Below are 21,635 nucleotides of genomic sequence, written 5' to 3'. Positions count from 1 at the left end.
GTATGCTTAGGGTCATTGTCCTGCTGGAAGGTGGACCTCCATCCCAGTCTCAAATCTATGGAAGACTGAAACAGGTTTCCCTCAAGAATTTCTCTATATTTAGCGCCATCCATCATTCCTTCAATTCTGACCAGTTTCCCAGTCCCTGCAGATGAAAAACATCCCCACCAGGCGGTGATGCAACCAGTCAGGATGCTCTCGATGGTGCAGCTGTAGAACGTTTTGAGGATCTGAGGACCCATGCCAAATCTTTTCAGTCTCCTGAGGGGGAATAGGCTTTGTCGTGCCCTCTTCACGACTGTCTTGGTGTGTTTGGACTATGATAGTTCGTTGGTGATGTGGACACCAAGGAACTTGAAGCTCTCAACCTGTTCCACTACAGCCCCGTTGAGTAACGCTACTAGTGAAACATACTGCTGACGCGGCAACACAAGTAACGCTACTAGTGAAACATACTGCTGACGCGGCAACACAAGTAACGCTACTAGTGAAACATACTGCTGACGCGGCAACACAAGTAACGCTACTAGTGAAACATACTGCTGACGCGGCAACACAAGTAACGCTACTAGTGAAACATACTGCTGACGCGGCAACACAAGTAACGCTACTAGTGAAACATACTGCTGACGCGGCAACACAAGTAACGCTACTAGTGAAACATACTGCTGACGCGGCAACACAAGTAACGCTACTAGTGAAACATACTGCTGACGCGGCAACACAAGTAACGCTACTAGTGAAACATACTGCTGACGCGGCAACACAAGTAACGCTACTAGTGAAACATACTGCTGACGCAGCAACACAAGTAACGCTACTACTAGTAATGGAGGACATCTTTGGCAGGCTAAGCTAGAAGAGTGTGGGCGCGGGATGCCTATGGGCAGCACGCTAACAAAATAGCCACGTGGATAGCTACAGCTTTTAGTCCACATTGCGGAGGACAAAGGCGTGAGGGATATCATTCGAACGACCCAATGTATGAGTTACCCTCGAGAGCCACCGTCGTTACAAAAATACACGACCTGTATGGAAGCGAGAGGAGTTGAAACATGCAACGGCTGTTGCTCTCATGGGGACCACTGGACTTGGGGTTACTGCGTACCACATCGATGAAAACTGGAAACTGCATTCACACGCTCTGGCCGTAATGAAGACAGAAGAGAGCCACTATGCTGAAACGTGCGCCGGGCATTTCATGGATCTAGCAAAGCAGTGGAACACTGAAAACAAAGTTACCACAGTATTTATTTATTTTATTTTATTTTACTTTTATTTAACTAGGCAAGTCAGTTAAGAACACATTCTTATTTACAATGACGGCCTACACCAGCCAAACCCGGACGACGCTGGGCCAATTGTGCGCCGCCCTATGGGACTCCCAATCACGGCCGGTTGTGATACAGCCTGGAATCGAATCAGTAGTGACGCCTCAAGCACTGAGATGCAGTGCCTTAGACCGCTGCTCCACTCGGGAGCCCAGACAGTGCACGGAACATGATTGCAGTTGCGAGACATCTGCCTTTTGAACACCTGCCCTGCACCGAGCGCAGTCTCCAAAGGTCAAAGGTCCATCACAGTGTCCCAGCAGAACAGCGGGTTCGACGATGCCCTAGCCAAATGCCGAAACATTGTTGGACATTTCAAACACAGCCCAGCAAACGCTGCTGAACTAGGACAAATGGACAACTCGCTGTCACAACAAGATGGAATTCCACTCTGGAAATGGTAAAGCGTGTCCACAGAAACCAACAACCACTGAGAGATGCTCTGGCCCAACAGAAAGCGAACATCACCATGCCAACCACAGAAGCTGGAGGGGGAGCCCTGCAGGTAATACTCTATCTCACTATTAGTGTTAGAATATGATTTTGTGTGAGAGAGAGAGAGAGAGAGAGAGAGAGAGAGAGAGAGAGAGAGAGAGAGAGAGAGAGAGAGAGAGAGAGAGAGAGAATGCTATTTGGCCCTAAACAGAGAGTACACAGTGGCAGAATACCTGACCACTGTGACTGACCCAAACTTAAGGAAAGCTTTGACTATGTACAGACTCAGTGAGCATAGCCTTGCTATTGAGAAAGGCCGCCGTAGGCAGACCTGGCTCTCAAGAGAAGACAGGCTATGTGCCCACTGCCCACAAAATGAGGTGGAAACTGAGCTGCACTTCCTAACCTCCTGCCAAATGTATGACCATATTAGAGACACATATTTCAATCAATCAATCAATCAATTTTATTTTATATAGCCCTTCGTACATCAGCTAATATCTCGAAGTGCTGTACAGAAACCCAGCCTAAAACCCCAAACAGCTAGTAATGCAGGTGTAGAAGCACGGTGGCTAGGAAAAACTCCCTAGAAAGGCCAAAACCTAGGAAGAAACCTAGAGAGGAACCAGGCTATGAGGGGTGGCCAGTCCTCTTCTGGCTGTGCCGGGTGGAGATTATAACAGAACCATGCCAAGACGTTCAAAAATGTTCATAAGTGACAAGCATGGTCAAATAATAATCAGGAATAAATCTCAGTTGGCTTTTCATAGCCGATCATTAAGAGTTGAAAACAGCAGGTCTGGGACAGGTAGGGGTTCCATAACCGCAGGCAGAACAGTTGAAACTGGAATAGCAGCAAGGCCAGGCGGACTGGGGACAGCAAGGAGTCACCACGGCCGGTAGTCCCGACGTATGGTCCTAGGGCTCAGGTCTCTCAGTTGGCTTTTCATAGCCGATCATTAAGAGTTGAAAACAGCAGGTCTGGGACAGGTAGGGGTTTCGTAACCGCAGGCAGAACAGTTGAAACTGGAATAGCAGCAAGGCCAGGCGGACTGGGGACAGCAAGGTGTCAGCATGCCCGGTAGTCCTGACGTATGGTCCTAGGGCTCAGGTTCTCAGAGAGAAAGAGAGAACGAGAGAATTAGAGAGAGCATACTTAAATTCACACAGGACACTGGATAAGACAGGAGAAGTACTCCAGGTATAACCAACTAACCCCAGCCCCCCGACACATAAACTACTGCAGCATAAATACTGGAGGCTGAGACAGGAGCGGTCCGGAGACACTGTGGCCCCATCCGAAGAAACCCCCGGACAGGGCCAAACAGGAAGGATATAACCCCACCCACTCTGCCAAAGCACAGCCCCCGCACCACTAGAGGGATATCCTCAACCACCAACTTACAATCCTGAGACAAGGCCGAGTATAGCCCACAGAGGTCTCCACCACAGCACAAACCAAGGGGGGGGCGCCAACCCAGACAGGAAGATCACGTCAGTAACTCAACCCACTCAAGTGACGCACCCCTCCTAGGGACGGCATGAAAGAGCACCAGCAAGCCAGTGACTCAGCCCCTGTAACAGGGTTAGAGGCAGAGAACCCCAGTGGAGAGAGGGGAACCGGCCTGGCAGAGACAGCAAGGGCTGTTCGTTGCTCCAGAGCCTTTCCGTTCACCTTCACACTCCTGGGCCAGACTACACTCAATCATATGACCTACTGAAGAGATAAGTCTTCAGTAAAGACTTAAAAGGTTGAGACCGAGTCTGCGTCTCTCACATGGGTAGGCAGACTGTTCCATAAAAATGGAGATCTATAGGAGAAAGCCCTGCCTCCCGCTGTTTGCTCAGATTACACAGATCCACAAAGAATAAAAAAACAAATCTAATTTTGATAAACTCCCTTATCTACTGGGGGAAATACCACAGTGTGCCATCATAGCAGCAAGATTTGTGACCTGTTGCCACAAGAAAATGGCAACCAGTGAAGAACAAACACCATTGTAAATACAACCCATATTTATGTTGATTTATTTTCCCATTTGTACTTTAACTATTTGCACATTGTTACAACACTGTATATATACACTACCGTTCAAAAGTTTGGGGTCACTTAGAAATTTCATTTTTTTCCGAAAGAAAAGCAATTTTTTTGTCCATTAAAATAACATAACATTTATCAGAAATACAGTGTAGACATTGTTAATGTTGTAAATGGCTATTGTAGCTGGAAACGGCTGATTTTTTATGGAATATCTACATAGGCGTACAGAGGCCCATTATCAGCAACAATCAGTCCTGTGTTCCAATGGCACGTTGTGTTTGCTAATCCAAGTTTATCATTTTTAAAGGCTAATTGATCATTAGAAATCCTTTTGCAATTATGTTAGCACAGCTGAAAACTGTTGTGCTGATTAAAGAAGCAATAAAACTGGCCTTCTTGAGACTAGTTGAGTATCTGGAGCATCAGCAATTGTGGGTTCGATTACAGGCTCAAAATGGCTGGAAACAAATAACTTTCTTCTGAAACTCGTCAGTCTATTCTTGTTCTGAGAAATGAAGGCTATTCTTTGCGAGAAATTGCCAAGAAACTGAAGATCTCGTACAACACTGTGTACTACTCCCTTCACAGAACAGCGCAACCTGGCTCTAACCAGAATAGAAAGAACAGTGGGAGGCCCTGGTGCACAACTGAGCAAGAGGACAAATACATTAGAGTGTCTAGTTTGAGAAACAGACGCCTCACAGGTCCTCAACTGGCAGCTTCATTAAATAGTACCCGCAAAACACCAGTCTCAACGTCAACAGTGAAGAGGCGACTCCGGGATGCTGAACTTCTAGGCAGAGTTGCAAAGAAAAAGTCCAGTGTCTGTGTTCTTTTGCCCATCTTAATCTTTTCTTTATATTGGCCAGTCTGAGATATGGCTTTTTCTTTGGAACTCTGCCTAGGTCAGCATCCCGGAGTCGCCTCTTCACTGTTGACGTTGAGACTGGTGTTTTGCGGGTACTATTTAATGAAGCTGCCAGTTGAAGACCTGTGAGGCGTCTGTTTTGAAATGTCTTTATTCTTTTGGAACTTTTGTGAGTGTAATGTTTACTGTTCATTTTTCATTTCATTTTTGTTTATTATCTATTTCTCTTGCTTTGACAATGTTAACATATGTTGAGTCGTATTGAAGACGAGACCAGCTTTATCATCTGAAAATGTCAACAGGCTTGTTTTTGTCTTTGAAACTGACTCAGTGAAATGAAATAGCAGGACGACTGAAGTGTCTGGACACAGGTTTATGTTTGGTGGAATTCATGACGTTGTTGGACAGGTTGATGCTCTTTGTATCAATAGAGACAGTTGTTTTTTTCTTATAGCCAACCCTCCAATCAGTAATTAGGAGAACAATCATTTGGAATGGCTGAAGCTTTAACTGTGTGTGTGTGTTTGTGTGTGGTGTGTGTGGTGTGTGTGTGTGTGTGTGTGTGTGTGTGTGTGTGTGTGTGTGTGTGTGTATGGTGTGTGTGTATGGTGTGTGTGTGTGGTGTGGGTGTGTGTGTGGTGTGTGGTGTGTGTGTGGTGTGGGTGTGTGTGTGGTGTGTGTGCGTAAGTGTGTGTGTGTGTGGTGTGTGTGTGTGGTGTGTGTGTGTGTGGTGTGTGTGTGTGTGTGGTGTGGGTGTGGTGTGTGTGGTGTGTGTGTGGGTGTGTGTGGTGTGTGTGGTGTGTGTGTGTGTGTGTGGTGTGTGTGTAAGTGTGTGTGTGTGTGTGTGTGTGTGGTGTGTGGTGTGTGTGTGGTGTGGTGTGTGTGTGTGTGGTGTGTGTGTGTGTGTGTGTGGTGTGTGTGTGTGTGGTGTGTGTGTGGTGTGTGTGTGTGTGGTGTGTGTGTGGTGTGTGTGTGGTGTGTGTGCGTGTGTGTGGTGTGTGTGTGTGGTGTGTGTGTGGTGTGTGTGTGGTGTGTGTGTGTGGTGTGTGTGTGGTGTGTGTGTGTGTGGTGTGTGTGTGTGGTGTGTGTGTGTGGTGTGTGTGTGTGGTGTGTGTGTGTGTGTATGGTGTGTGTGTGTGTGGTGTGTGTGTGGTGTGTGTGTGGTGTGTGTGTGTGTGTGTGTGTGTGGTGTGTGTGTGTGTGGTGTGTGTGTGGTGTGTGTGTGTGCGTAAGTGTGTGTGTGTATTTATGAGGGAGCGTTATTAGACCTAATAGGAGCATTAGTTACTTCCAGGACCTTTGTATTGCTGAATTTATTTATGGTGAATATGCCATTAAAAACATTTTGATACATTATATTTTTTGTTTTTCAGTCCCTACATGCCTATAGCTCAAAAAACTGCTTTTTAAAATGGAACAATCTTTATTTAACACCATATCTGAGCAAATAAACAATTAGCGATTAATCGCGATTAACTACAGAAATGAATGCGATTAATCATGATTAATTATTTCAATCGTTTGACAGCCCTAGACTTTAATAATGACTATATCTCAGATAGGTTTTCTATGAATCGCTCGAGGTCTTACCATCTCCACCCAGGTGCCTCCTACAGGGATGAACTGGCCCTTTTTAACGTAGTGTTGGATCTGAGAGAACAGGTCTGGATACCAGCTCTTCACCCAGTCAAACTGCTGCGCCTGGAGAGAACAAGGTGCAGTACCTGTGAACAGGTGAGTGTGTATTAAAGGTGCAGTACCTGTCAACAGGTGAGTGTGTATTAAAGGTACAGTACCTGTGAACAGGTGAGTGTGTATTAAAGGGACAGTACCTGTCAACAGGTGAGTGTGTATTAAAGGTACAGTACCTGTCAACAGGTGAGTGTGTATTAAAGGTACAGTACCTGTCAACAGGTGAGTGTGTATTAAAGGTACAGTACCTGTCAACAGGTGAGTGTGTATTAAAGGTGCAGTACCTGTCAACAGGTGAGTGTGTATTAAAGGTGCAGTACCTGTGAACAGGTGAGTGTGTATTAAAGGTGCCCCTACCTGTCAACAGGTGAGTGTGTATTAAAGGTACAGTACCTGTCAACAGGTGAGTGTGTATTAAAGGTGCCCCTACCTGTCAACAGGTGAGTGTGTATTAAAGGGACAGTACCTGTGAACAGGTGAGTGTGTATTAAAGGTGCAGTACCTGTGAACAGGTGAGTGTGTATTAAAGGTACAGTACCTGTCAACAGGTGAGTGTGTATTAAAGGTGCCCCTACCTGTCAACAGGTGAGTGTGTATTAAAGGTACAGTACCTGTGAACAGGTGAGTGTGTATTAAAGGTACAGTACCTGTCAACAGGTGAGTGTGTATTAAAGGTACAGTACCTGTGAACAGGTGAGTGTGTATTAAAGGTACAGTACCTGTCAACAGGTGAGTGTGTATTAAAGGTGCAGTACCTGTGAACAGGTGAGTGTGTATTAAAGGTACAGTACCTGTCAACAGGTGAGTGTGTATTAAAGGTACAGTACCTGTCAACAGGTGAGTGTGTATTAAAGGTACAGTACCTGTCAACAGGTGAGTGTGTATTAAAGGGACAGTACCTGTGAACAGGTGAGTGTGTATTAAAGGTACAGTACCTGTCAACAGGTGAGTGTGTATTAAAGGTACAGTACCTGTCAACAGGTGAGTGTGTATTAAAGGTGCCCCTACCTGTCAACAGGTGAGTGTGTATTAAAGGTACAGTACCTGTGAACAGGTGAGTGTGTATTAAAGGTACAGTACCTGTCAACAGGTGAGTGTGTATTAAAGGTACAGTACCTGTGAACAGGTGAGTGTGTATTAAAGGGACAGTACCTGTCAACAGGTGAGTGTGTATTAAAGGTGCAGTACCTGTCAACAGGTGAGTGTGTATTAAAGGTGCCCCTACCTGTCAACAGGTGAGTGTGTATTAAAGGTACAGTACCTGTGAACAGGTGAGTGTGTATTAAAGGTACAGTACCTGTCAACAGGTGAGTGTGTATTAAAGGTACAGTACCTGTCAACAGGTGAGTGTGTATTAAAGGTGCCCCTACCTGTCAACAGGTGAGTGTGTATTAAAGGTACAGTACCTGTGAACAGGTGAGTGTGTATTAAAGGTACAGTACCTGTCAACAGGTGAGTGTGTATTAAAGGTACAGTACCTGTGAACAGGTGAGTGTGTATTAAAGGGACAGTACCTGTCAACAGGTGAGTGTGTATTAAAGGTGCCCCTACCTGTCAACAGGTGAGTGTGTATTAAAGGTACAGTACCTGTCAACAGGTGAGTGTGTATTAAAGGTGCCCCTACCTGTCAACAGGTGAGTGTGTATTAAAGGTGCAGTACCTGTCAACAGGTGAGTGTGTATTAAAGGTACAGTACCTGTCAACAGGTGAGTGTGTATTAAAGGTACAGTACCTGTCAACAGGTGAGTGTGTATTAAAGGTACAGTACCTGTCAACAGGTGAGTGTGTATTAAAGGTACAGTACCTGTGAACAGGTGAGTGTGTATTAAAGGTACAGTACCTGTGAACAGGTGAGTGTGTATTAAAGGTACAGTACCTGTCAACAGGTGAGTGTGTATTAAAGGTGCAGTACCTGTCAACAGGTGAGTGTGTATTAAAGGTACAGTACCTGTCAACAGGTGAGTGTGTATTAAAGGTACAGTACCTGTCAACAGGTGAGTGTGTATTAAAGGTACAGTACCTGTGAACAGGTGAGTGTGTATTAAAGGTGCAGTACCTGTGAACAGGTGAGTGTGTATTAAAGGTACAGTACCTGTCAACAGGTGAGTGTGTATTAAAGGTACAGTACCTGTCAACAGGTGAGTGTGTATTAAAGGGACAGTACCTGTGAACAGGTGAGTGTGTATTAAAGGTACAGTACCTGTGAACAGGTGAGTGTGTATTAAAGGTGCAGTACCTGTCAACAGGTGAGTGTGTATTAAAGGTACAGTACCTGTCAACAGGTGAGTGTGTATTAAAGGTACAGTACCTGTGAACAGGTGAGTGTGTATTAAAGGTGCCCCTACCTGTCAACAGGTGAGTGTGTATTAAAGGTACAGTACCTGTGAACAGGTGAGTGTGTATTAAAGGTACAGTACCTGTCAACAGGTGAGTGTGTATTAAAGGTACAGTACCTGTCAACAGGTGAGTGTGTATTAAAGGTACAGTACCTGTCAACAGGTGAGTGTGTATTAAAGGTGCAGTACCTGTCAACAGGTGAGTGTGTATTAAAGGTACAGTACCTGTCAACTGGTGAGTGTGTATTAAAGGTACAGTACCTGTCAACAGGTGAGTGTGTATTAAAGGTACAGTACCTGTGAACAGGTGAGTGTGTATTAAAGGTACAGTACCTGTGAACAGGTGAGTGTGTATTAAAGGTACAGTACCTGTCAACAGGTGAGTGTGTATTAAAGGTACAGTACCTGTCAACAGGTGAGTGTGTATTAAAGGGACAGTACCTGTGAACAGGTGAGTGTGTATTAAAGGTACAGTACCTGTCAACAGGTGAGTGTGTATTAAAGGTACAGTACCTGTCAACAGGTGAGTGTGTATTAAAGGTACAGTACCTGTCAACAGGTGAGTGTGTATTAAAGGTGCCCCTACCTGTCAACAGGTGAGTGTGTATTAAAGGTGCAGTACCTGTCAACAGGTGAGTGTGTATTAAAGGTGCAGTACCTGTCAACAGGTGAGTGTGTATTAAAGGTACAGTACCTGTCAACAGGTGAGTGTGTATTAAAGGTACAGTACCTGTCAACTGGTGAGTGTGTATTAAAAGGTACAGTACCTGTCAACAGGTGAGTGTGTATTAAAGGTGCCCCTACCTGTCAACAGGTGAGTGTGTATTAAAGGTGCAGTACCTGTGAACAGGTGAGTGTGTATTAAAGGTGCAGTACCTGTCAACAGGTGAGTGTGTATTAAAGGTACAGTACCTGTGAACAGGTGAGTGTGTATTAAAGGGACAGTACCTGTCAACAGGTGAGTGTGTATTAAAGGTACAGTACCTGTCAACAGGTGAGTGTGTATTAAAGGTGCAGTACCTGTCAACAGGTGAGTGTGTATTAAAGGTACAGTACCTGTCAACTGGTGAGTGTGTATTAAAAGGTACAGTACCTGTCAACAGGTGAGTGTGTATTAAAGGTGCCCCTACCTGTCAACAGGTGAGTGTGTATTAAAGGTGCCCCTACCTGTCAACAGGTGAGTGAGTATTAAAGGTGCCCCTACCTGTCAACAGGTGAGTGAGTATTAAAGGTGCCCCTACCTGTCAACAGGTGAGTGTGTATTAAAGGTGCCCCTACCTGTCAACAGGTGAGTGAGTATTAAAGGTGCCCCTACCTGTGAACAGGTGAGTGTGTATTAAAGGTGCCCCTACCTGTCAACAGGTGAGTGTGTATTAAAGGTGCCCCTACCTGTCAACAGGTGAGTGAGTATTAAAGGTACAGTACCTGTCAACAGGTGAGTGTGTATTAAAGGTGCAGTACCTGTCAACAGGTGAGTGTGTATTAAAGGTGCCCCTACCTGTCAACAGGTGAGTGTGTATTAAAGGTACAGTACCTGTGAACAGGTGAGTGTGTATTAAAGGTGCCCCTACCTGTCAACAGGTGAGTGTGTATTAAAGGTGCAGTACCTGTCAACAGGTGAGTGTGTATTAAAGGTGCCCCTACCTGTCAACAGGTGAGTGTGTATTAAAGGTGCAGTACCTGTCAACAGGTGAGTGTGTATTAAAGGGACAGTACCTGTCAACAGGTGAGTGTGTATTAAAGGTGCCCCTACCTGTCAACAGGTGAGTGTGTATTAAAGGTGCAGTACCTGTCAACAGGTGAGTGTGTATTAAAGGTGCCCCTACCTGTCAACAGGTGAGTGTGTATTAAAGGTACAGTACCTGTGAACAGGTGAGTGTGTATTAAAGGTGCAGTACCTATCAACAGGTGAGTGTGTATTAAAGGTACAGTACCTGTGAACAGGTGAGTGTGTATTAAAGGTGCAGTACCTGTCAACAGGTGAGTGTGTATTAAAGGTACAGTACCTGTCAACAGGTGAGTGTGTATTAAAGGTACAGTACCTGTCAACAGGTGAGTGTGTATTAAAGGTGCCCCTACCTGTCAACAGGTGAGTGTGTATTAAAGGTACAGTACCTGTGAACAGGTGAGTGTGTATTAAAGGTGCAGTACCTGTCAACAGGTGAGTGTGTATTAAAGGTACAGTACCTGTCAACAGGTGAGTGTGTATTAAAGGTACAGTACCTGTGAACAGGTGAGTGTGTATTAAAGGTACAGTACCTGTCAACAGGTGAGTGTGTATTAAAGGTGCCCCTACCTGTCAACAGGTGAGTGTGTATTAAAGGTACAGTACCTGTCAACAGGTGAGTGTGTATTAAAGGTGCAGTACCTGTCAACTGGTGAGTGTGTATTAAAGGTGCAGTACCTGTCAACAGGTGAGTGTGTATTAAAGGGACAGTACCTGTCAACAGGTGAGTGTGTATTAAAGGTACAGTACCTGTGAACAGGTGAGTGTGTATTAAAGGTGCAGTACCTGTCAACAGGTGAGTGTGTATTAAAGGTGCCCCTACCTGTCAACAGGTGAGTGTGTATTAAAGGTGCCCCTACCTGTCAACAGGTGAGTGTGTATTAAAGGTGCAGTACCTGTGAACAGGTGAGTGTGTATTAAAGGTGCAGTACCTGTCAACAGGTGAGTGTGTATTAAAGGTACAGTACCTGTCAACAGGTGAGTGTGTATTAAAGGTACAGTACCTGTCAACAGGTGAGTGTGTATTAAAGGTGCCCCTACCTGTCAACAGGTGAGTGTGTATTAAAGGTGCCCCTACCTGTCAACAGGTGAGTGTGTATTAAAGGTGCAGTACCTGTGAACAGGTGAGTGTGTATTAAAGGTGCAGTACCTGTCAACAGGTGAGTGTGTATTAAAGGTACAGTACCTGTCAACTGGTGAGTGTGTATTAAAGGTGCAGTACCTATCAACAGGTGAGTGTGTATTAAAGGTACAGTACCTGTGAACAGGTGAGTGTGTATTAAAGGTGCAGTACCTGTCAACAGGTGAGTGTGTATTAAAGGTACAGTACCTGTGAACAGGTGAGTGTGTATTAAAGGTGCAGTACCTATCAACAGGTGAGTGTGTATTAAAGGTACAGTACCTGTGAACAGGTGAGTGTGTATTAAAGGTGCAGTACCTGTCAACAGGTGAGTGTGTATTAAAGGTACAGTACCTGTCAACAGGTGAGTGTGTATTAAAGGTACAGTACCTGTCAACAGGTGAGTGTGTATTAAAGGTGCCCCTACCTGTCAACAGGTGAGTGTGTATTAAAGGTACAGTACCTGTGAACAGGTGAGTGTGTATTAAAGGTGCAGTACCTGTCAACAGGTGAGTGTGTATTAAAGGTGCAGTACCTGTCAACAGGTGAGTGTGTATTAAAGGGACAGTACCTGTCAACAGGTGAGTGTGTATTAAAGGTGCAGTACCTGTCAACAGGTGAGTGTGTATTAAAGGTGCAGTACCTGTCAACAGGTGAGTGTGTATTAAAGGTGCCCCTACCTGTCAACAGGTGAGTGTGTATTAAAGGGACAGTACCTGTCAACAGGTGAGTGTGTATTAAAGGTGCAGTACCTGTCAACTGGTGAGTGTGTATTAAAGGTGCCCCTACCTGTCAACAGGTGAGTGTGTATTAAAGGTACAGTACCTGTCAACAGGTGAGTGTGTATTAAAGGTACAGTACCTGTCAACAGGTGAGTGTGTATTAAAGGTACAGTACCTGTCAACAGGTGAGTGTGTATTAAAGGGACAGTACCTGTCAACAGGTGAGTGTGTATTAAAGGTACAGTACCTGTCAACAGGTGAGTGTGTATTAAAGGTGCCCCTACCTGTCAACAGGTGAGTGTGTATTAAAGGTGCAGTACCTGTCAACAGGTGAGTGTGTATTAAAGGTGCCCCTACCTGTCAACAGGTGAGTGTGTATTAAAGGTGCCCCTACCTGTCAACAGGTGAGTGTGTATTAAAGGTACAGTACCTGTGAACAGGTGAGTGTGTATTAAAGGTACAGTACCTGTGAACAGGTGAGTGTGTATTAAAGGTGCAGTACCTGTGAACAGGTGAGTGTGTATTAAAGGTACAGTACCTGTCAACAGGTGAGTGTGTATTAAAGGTGCAGTACCTGTGAACAGGTGAGTGTGTATTAAAGGTACAGTACCTGTCAACAGGTGAGTGTGTATTAAAGGGACAGTACCTGTGAACAGGTGAGTGTGTATTAAAGGTACAGTACCTGTCAACTGGTGAGTGTGTATTAAAGGGACAGTACCTGTGAACAGGTGAGTGTGTATTAAAGGGACAGTACCTGTGAACAGGTGAGTGTGTATTAAAGGTACAGTACCTGTCAACAGGTGAGTGTGTATTAAAGGGACAGTACCTGTGAACAGGTGAGTGTGTATTAAAGGTACAGTACCTGTCAACAGGTGAGTGTGTATTAAAGGGACAGTACCTGTGAACAGGTGAGTGTGTATTAAAGGTGCAGTACCTGTCAACAGGTGAGTGTGTATTAAAGGGACAGTACCTGTGAACAGGTGAGTGTGTATTAAAGGGACAGTACCTGTGAACAGGTGAGTGTGTATTAAAGGGACAGTACCTGTGAACAGGTGAGTGTGTATTAAAGGGACAGTACCTGTGAACAGGTGAGTGTGTATTAAAGGTGCAGTACCTGTCAACAGGTGAGTGTGTATTAAAGGTGCCCCTACCTGTCAACAGGTGAGTGTGTATTAAAAGGTGCAGTACCTGTGAACAGGTGAGTGTGTATTAAAGGTGCAGTACCTGTCAACAGGTGAGTGTGTATTAAAGGTACAGTACCTGTGAACAGGTGAGTGTGTATTAAAGGTGCAGTACCTGTGAACAGGTGAAGACCATGTGAGGATTCTTCTCCATCAGTCTGATTACAGTCACCCAGCTCCTAGCACACTTCCTGATGGTCTCCTCATAGGGCCAAAGCCAGGCTAGAGAGAGACAGGGACAGAGCAGGGTGGAGCATCAGTACACAGCGGGGCATCAGTACACGGTGGGGCATCAGTACACGGTGGAGAATCAGTACACAGTGGGGCATCAGTACACGGTGGGGCATCAGTACACAGTGGAGCATCAGTACACAGTGGAGCATCAGTACACAGTGGAGCATCAGTACACAGTGGGGCATCAGTACACAGTGGAGCATCAGTACACGGTGGGGCATCAGTACACAGTGGAGCATCAGTACACAGTGGAGCATCATTACACAGTGGAGCATCAGTACACAGTGGAGCATCATTACACAGTGGGGCATCAGTACACAGTGGAGCATCAGTACACAGTGGAGCATCAGTACACAGTGGAGCATCATTACACAGTGGAGCATCATTACACAGTGGAGCATCATTACACAGTGGAGCATCAGTACACAGTGGGGCATCAGTACACAGTGGAGCATCATTACACAGTGGAGCATCATTACACAGTGGAGCATCAGTACACAGTGGGGCATCAGTACACAGTGGGGCATCAGTACACAGTGGAGCATCAGTACACAGTGGGGCATCAGTACACAGTGGAGCATCAGTACACGGTGGGGCATCAGTACACAGTGGAGCATCAGTACACAGTGGAGCATCATTACACAGTGGAGCATCAGTACACAGTGGAGCATCATTACACAGTGGGGCATCAGTACACAGTGGAGCATCAGTACACAGTGGAGCATCAGTACACAGTGGAGCATCATTACACAGTGGAGCATCATTACACAGTGGAGCATCATTACACAGTGGAGCATCAGTACACAGTGGGGCATCAGTACACAGTGGAGCATCATTACACAGTGGAGCATCATTACACAGTGGAGCATCAGTACACAGTGGGGCATCAGTACACAGTGGGGCATCAGTACACAGTGGGGCATCAGTACACAGTGGGGCATCAGTACACGGTGGAGCATCAGTACACAGTGGGGCATCAGTACACAGTGGAGCATCATTATACAGTGGAGCATCATTACACAGTGGGGCATCAGTACACAGTGGGGCATCAGTACACAGTGGGGCATCAGTACACAGTGGAGCATCAGTACACAGTGGGGCATCAGTACACAGTGGGGCATCAGTACACAGTGGAGCATCAGTACACGGTGGAACATCAGTACACAGTGGGGCATCAGTACACGGTGGGGCATCAGTACACGGTGGGGCATCAGTACACGGTGGGGCATCAGTACACGGTGGGGCATCAGTACACAGTGGAGCATCAGTACACAGTGGAGCATCAGTACACAGTGGGGCATCAGTACACGGTGGAGCATCATTACACAGTGGAGCATCAGTACACAGTGGGGCATCAGTACACAGTGGGGCATCAGTACACGGTGGAGCATCAGTACACAGTGGGGCATCAGTACACAGTGGGGCATCAGTACACAGTGGAGCATCAGTACACAGTGGGGCATCAGTACACAGTGGGGCATCAGTACACAGTGGGGCATCAGTACACAGTGGGGCATCAGTACACAGTGGAGCATCAGTACACGGTGGGGCATCAGTACACAGTGGAGCATCAGTACACGGTGCGGCATCAGTACAGGAGAACTCAATACATGCACATAGACTAAACAAAAGCAGTAATCTTGAAAGGTAACTGAGATGTTCACCTGAGTCAATGTGACAGTGTCCCATAGCGTGAACAGTGTGCTGGCTCTGTCCATTCCTCTGGCTGAAGAACTTCTGAGCCAGACTCCGGGCCGCAGGAAATGAGCTGGGATTGGTCGGCTCACACAGGTTCACCATCTCATTGGCTGTGAACAGAGCCTGGTACCCACGCTGCTCCCCCTCACCCAGCAGCTGAGAGGAGGCAGGACAAGACAGGACCAGGCAGGACAAGACAGGACAAGACAGGACCAGGCAGGACCAGGCAGGACAAGACAGGACAAGACAGGACCAGGCAGGACAAGACAGGACAAGACAGGACAAGACAGGACCATAAGAAAGCAGGAACAGAACAGGAGAAACACACTGACTACAGTTTACAGTTACGCTTCATTACAGTTACGCTTCATTACAGTTACATGTCACTATGCCATCTTGAGCAGTGTAAGGTAAACTATCTTCAGGTTAGGGTTTGGAGTCAATTCCATTTCAATTCAGTCAATTTAGTTAGTTTACTACTCCTGGAATTGACCCCACCCTGCTCCAGACATGACCTCTTGACCTACTTCACATCCTGTTATTTAGTACCTTTCCCAACGTACCTTGACCATGTCAACCAGCATCTCCAAGTCGGTCAGCAGCTCCCTGACTTCCGGCTTAAACACTACAAGCTCCGCCTTCTGGACAGAATACTTCCTGTCTGGGTCAGGTGCTGCAATCATGGATCCCTTACCCGCTCCGAAAAGACCGTTACACGCCAGCTCTACGTACAGGGAGATGCTAAGAGAGACAGAAGACAGAAGTAGAACATGGATTCCTGACTCACTCCAAACAGACCGTTACGCGCCAACTCAACATACAGGGAGACGCTAAGAGAGACAGAAGACAGAAGTAGAACATGGATTCCTGACTCACTCCAAACAGACCGTTACAGGCCAGCTCTACGTACAGGGAGATGCTAAGAGAGACAGAAGACAGAAGTAGAACATGGATTCCTGACTCACTCCAAACAGACCGTTACGCGCCAACTCAACATACAGGGAGACGCTAAGAGAGACAGAAGACAGAAGTAGAACATGGATTCCTGACTCACTCCAAACAGACCGTTACAGGCCAGCTCTACGTACAGGGAGATGCTAAGAGAGACAGAAGACAGAAGTAGAACATGGATTCCTGACTCACTCCAAACAGACCGTTACGCGCCAACTCAACATACAGGGAGACGCTAAGAGAGACAGAAGACAGAAGTAGAACATGGATTCCTGACTCACTCCAAACAGACCGTTACGCGCCAACTCAATGTAGAGTAGGGCTGTCTCCGACTAAACAAAATCTTTTTTCGACCGAGAGTCGCCTGTTCTTTCGACCAATCGATTGGTTGAAATGTTTAAACTTGTATTTTTCCATATATTGACACATCCTATGTGTTATAATCAAATCAACTATATGCACTGAGCTTGTCTGTTGCTTTAAGCGAACTGTTTGATTAAATAACTAAGGCACACAAATGACTAGAGGGAGTCCGATCAGCAATTGATTTGATTGTGCCGGGCCTGGCTCAGACTTGCTGCGCTGACAGCGAGTGACTGCGACTAGCACCCGTTGTCTCTCCTCCCTGCTGCAGCGACCACTACAGAACATCAACAGTGTTTATCACGCCACCCGTCGTCTCTCCTCCCTGCTGCAGCGACTAGCACCCGTTGTCTCTCCTCCCTGCTGCAGCGACCACCACAGAACATCAACAGTGTTTATCACGCTGTCCGTGTTGCTGAAGCTGCTAAATAATTTCTGACTGACAAGTTCTGTTACCGAAAAACATTCCCCATTCCCACAACCCTTTGCTCTCTTTATGCGACACATGTACACATCGCATGCACGTGACCAATAGGGCCTGACCTAAAGCACATCATAAACACATCAATATATTGGTTATAACAAATTCCGTGCACATGTGACAACAAAATGGATGCAGAGGACGTGACTCACAAACTTGAAGAGGGAGAATGTTTACTGGTTGCTCAGGAGGTAAAGGGGAATGTTTACTGGTTGCTCAGGAGGTAAAGGGGAATGTTTACTGGTTGCTCAGGAGGTAAAGGGGAATGTTTACTGGTTGCTCAGGAGGTAAAGGGGAATGTTTACTGGTTGCTCAGGAGGTAAAGGGGAATGTTTACTGGTTGCTCAGGAGGTAAAGGGGAATGTTTACTGGTTGCTCAGGAGGTAAAGGGGAATGTTTACTGGTTGCTCAGGAGGTAAAGGGGAATGTTTACTGGTTGCTCAGGAGGTAAAGGGGAATGTTTACTGGTTGCTCAGGAGGTAAAGGGGAATGTTTACTGGTTGCTCAGGAGGTAAAGGGGAATGTTTACTGGTTGCTCAGGAGGTAAAGGGGAATGTTTACTGGTTGCTCAGGAGGTAAAGGGGAATGTTTACTGGTTGCTCAGGAGGTAAAGGGGAAGTCAGATGTGTGGAATATATTTGACTAGTTGTGGAAAATAATGGAGACCAAGAAAAAGAAGGTAAGGAGCGAGCGCTGCGTGGATATTATGTGTGTCAAACAGGTGCTGTTAGATTACAATATAATTTTTCTGACTGTTTGGAACATTGTAAACAACATTAAATAAATGATAAAGGGCACCAGAGCATCTGTTGTAAAGCCTTTATTACAGCAAAGACTAAAAACAGTCACATTCATTCGTGACGCAATTTCCGAAATGAAACGGTTTTATTTATTGTTTACGCTAATTATTCAAGGTTCGCTTTATTTTATTTTAAAAAAACGAAAATGCTTGATATCATTTTAAAACATGAATGACTCATATGCTGTGTGATGACATGAACAAATACATGATTAATTGATACAGTAGCCTATATGACTATTGTAAATATTGTAAATAAGTTACGGTATTAAGAGTAAACAGGATGCGCTCTTTGGCCTTCAGCTCCATGGTGGTTATAGAAGGGCTGCTATACTGAGACTACTAATGATAATGACATCACTTATTATCATAATGATGATCATAATAATAATAATAATAATAATAATAATAATAATAATAATAATAATAATAATAAGGAGGAGTTTTAAAAAAGGAGGGATATTAATACTATAAATATAATTTGAGATAAATTATTGCAGTTTTAAAGCAAATGTCCTGCGATTCTGCATATTCCGTCATGGAGCTGGGAATTTGCTTTGCAGTTTTAAAGCCAATATCCTGCAGTTTTATGCATTTTGCCGTGGCTAATGCGGTGTTCTTTTGCTCAAGAATAATAACAAAATAAAATAAATAAAAATAAATCATTACTGCTGAAAGACCAAGTCCATATTATGGCAACAACAGCTCAAATAAGCAAAGAGAAACGACCGTCCACCTTTACATTAAATGTCAAGAACTTTGAAAGTTTCTTCAAGTGCAGTCGCAAAAGCCATCAAGCGCTATGATGAAACTGGCTCTCACGAGGTCCGCCACAGGAAAGGAAGACCCACAGTTACCTCTGCTGCAGAGGATAAGTTCATTAGAGTTACCAGCCTCAGAAATTGCAGCCCAAATAAATGCTTCACAGAGTTCAAAGAACAGACACATCTCAGCATCAACTGTTCAGAGGAGACTGCGTGAATCAGGCCTTCAAGGTCGAATTGCTGCAAAGAAAGCTACTAAAGCCTCCCGAGTGGTGCAGTGGTCTAAGGCACTGCATCGCAGTGCTAGCTGTGCCACTAGAGATCCTGGTTCGAATCCAGGCTCTGTCGTAGCCGGCCGCGACCGGGAGACCCATGGGGCGGCGCACATTTGGCCCAGCATCGTCCAGGGTAGGGGAGGGAATGGCCGGCAGGGATGTAGCTCAGTTGGTAGAGCATGGCGTTTGCAACGCCAGGGTTGTGGGTTCAATTCCCACGGGGGGCCAGTATAAAAAAATTAAATAAAAATAATGTATGCACTCACTAACTGTAAGTCGCTCTGGATAAGAGCGTCTGCTAAAATGACGTAAATGTAAAATGTAAAGGACACCAATAAGAAGAAGAGACTTGCTTGGGCCAAGAAACACGAGCAATGGACATTAGACCGTTGGAAATCTGTCTGATGAGTCCAAATTTGAGATTTTTGGTTCCAACCGCCGTGTCTTATTGAGACGCAGTGTGGGTGAACGGATGATCTCTGCATGTGTAGTTCCCACTGTAAAGCATGGAGGAGGAGGTGTTATGGTGTGGGGGTGCTTTGCTGGTGACACTGTCTGTGATTTATTTAGCACACTTAACCAGCATGGCTACCACAGCATTCTACAGCGATACGCCATCCCATCTGGTTTGGGCTTAGTGGGACTATCATTTATTTTTCAACAGGACAATGACCCAACACACCTCCAGGCTGTATAAGGGCTATTTTACCAAGAAGGAGAGTGATGGAGTGCTGCATCAGATGACCTGGCCTCCACAATCCCCCGACCTCAACCAAATTGAGATGGTTTGGGATGAGTTGGACCGCAGAGTGAAGGAAAAGCAGCCAACAAGTGCTCAGCATACGTGGGAACTCCTTCAAGACTGTTTGAAAAGCATTCCAGGTGAAGTTGGTTGAGAGAATGCCAAGAGTGTGCAAAGCTGTCATCAAGGCAAAGGGTGGTTACTTTGAAGAATCTCAAATATAAAATATACAGTTGAAGTCTGAAGTTTACATTCACTTAGGTTGGAGTCATTAAAACTCGTTTTTCAACCACTCCACAAATTTCTTGTTAACAAACTATAGTTTTGGCAAGTTGGTTCGGACATCTACTTTGTGGATGACACAAGTCATTTTTCCAACAATTATTTACAGACAGATTATTTCACTTATAATTCACTGTATCACAATTCCAGTGGGTAAACAATCCACAGTAAAACTAGTCCTATATCGACATAACCTGAAAGGCCGCTCAGCAAGGAAGAAGCCACTGCTCCAAAACCGCCATATAAAAGCCAGACTACGGTTTGCAACTGCACATGGGGACAAAGATGGTACTTTTTGGAGAAATGTCCTCTGGTCTGATGAAACAAAAATAGAACTGTTTGGCCATAATGACCATCGTTATGTTTGGAGGAAAAAGGGGATTGCTTGCAAACCGAAGAACACCATCCCAACCGTGAAGCACGGGGGTGGCAGCATCATGCTGTGGGGGTGCTTTGCTGCAGGAGGGACTGGTGCACTTCACAAAATAGATGGCATCATGAGGAAGGAAAATTATGTGGATATATTGAAGCTACATCTCAAGACATCAGTCAGGAAGTTAAAGCTTGGTCGCAAATGGGTCTTCCAAATGGACAATGACCCCAAGCATACTTCCAAAGTTGTGGCAAAATGGCTTAAGGACAACAAAGTCAAGGTATTGGAGTGGCCATCACAAAGCCTTGACCTCAATCCTATAGAAAATGTGTGGGCATAACTGAAAAAGTGTGTGCGAGCAAGGAGGCCTACAAACCTGACTCAGTTACACCAGCTCTGTCAGGAGGAATGGGCCAAAATTCACCCAACTTATTGTGGGAAGCTTGTGGAAGGCTACCCGAAACGTTTGACCCAAGTTAAACAATTTAAAGGCAATGCTACCAAATACTAATTGAGTGTATGTAAACTTCTGACCCACTGGGAATGTGATGAAAGAAATAAAAGCTGAAATAAATCATTCTCTCTACTATTATTCTGACATTTCACATTCTTAAAATAAAGTGGTGATCCTAACTGACCTAAGAATCTTTACTAGGATTAAATGTCAGGAATTGTGAAAAACTGAGTTTAAATTTATTTGGCTAAGGTGTATGTAAACTTTAGACTTCAACTGTATTTTGATTTGTTTAACACTTTTTTGGTTACTACATGATTCCATATGTGTTATTTCATAGTTTTGATGTCTTCACTATTATTCTACAATGTAGAAAATAGTAAAAATAAAGAAAAACCCTTGAATGAGTAGCTGTCCAAACTTTTGACTGGTACTGTATATAGCACCCGTTGTCTCTCCTCCCTGCTGCAGCGACCACTACAGAACATCAACAGTGTTTATCACGCCACCCGTCGTCTCTCCTCCCTGCTGCAGCGACTAGCACCCGTTGTCTCTCCTCCCTGCTGCAGCGACCACCACAGAACATCAACAGTGTTTATCACGCTGTCCGTGTTGCTGAAGCTGCTAAATAATTTCTGACTGACAAGTTCTGTTACCGAAAAACATTCCCCATTCCCACAACCCTTTGCTCTCTTTATGCGACACATGTACACATCGCATGCACGTGACCAATAGGGCCTGACCTAAAGCACATCATAAACACATCA

The 21,635-nt window shown here is 45.2% G+C and overlaps 1 protein-coding gene across 1 annotated transcript in view; it reads right to left on the bottom strand.

Moving 5' to 3' along the window:
* Positions 1–21,635, bottom strand: part of man2c1 (mannosidase, alpha, class 2C, member 1) — a 96,003-nt gene that overhangs the window by 51,655 nt on the left and 22,713 nt on the right. The window contains 4 exon segments of the mRNA XM_084185596.1: positions 6,266–6,376; positions 13,568–13,674; positions 15,351–15,540; positions 15,948–16,125. Coding sequence (XP_084041722.1) covers positions 6,266–6,376; positions 13,568–13,674; positions 15,351–15,540; positions 15,948–16,125 — 586 coding nt within the window.

Source organism: Coregonus lavaretus (assembly GCF_964263955.1).
Source record: "Coregonus lavaretus genome assembly, chromosome: 21".
Lineage (NCBI taxonomy): Eukaryota > Metazoa > Chordata > Actinopteri > Salmoniformes > Salmonidae > Coregonus > Coregonus lavaretus.
The sequence above is the reverse complement of the archived record's forward strand: the minus strand, read 5'-3'. Positions and strand labels throughout refer to the sequence as shown.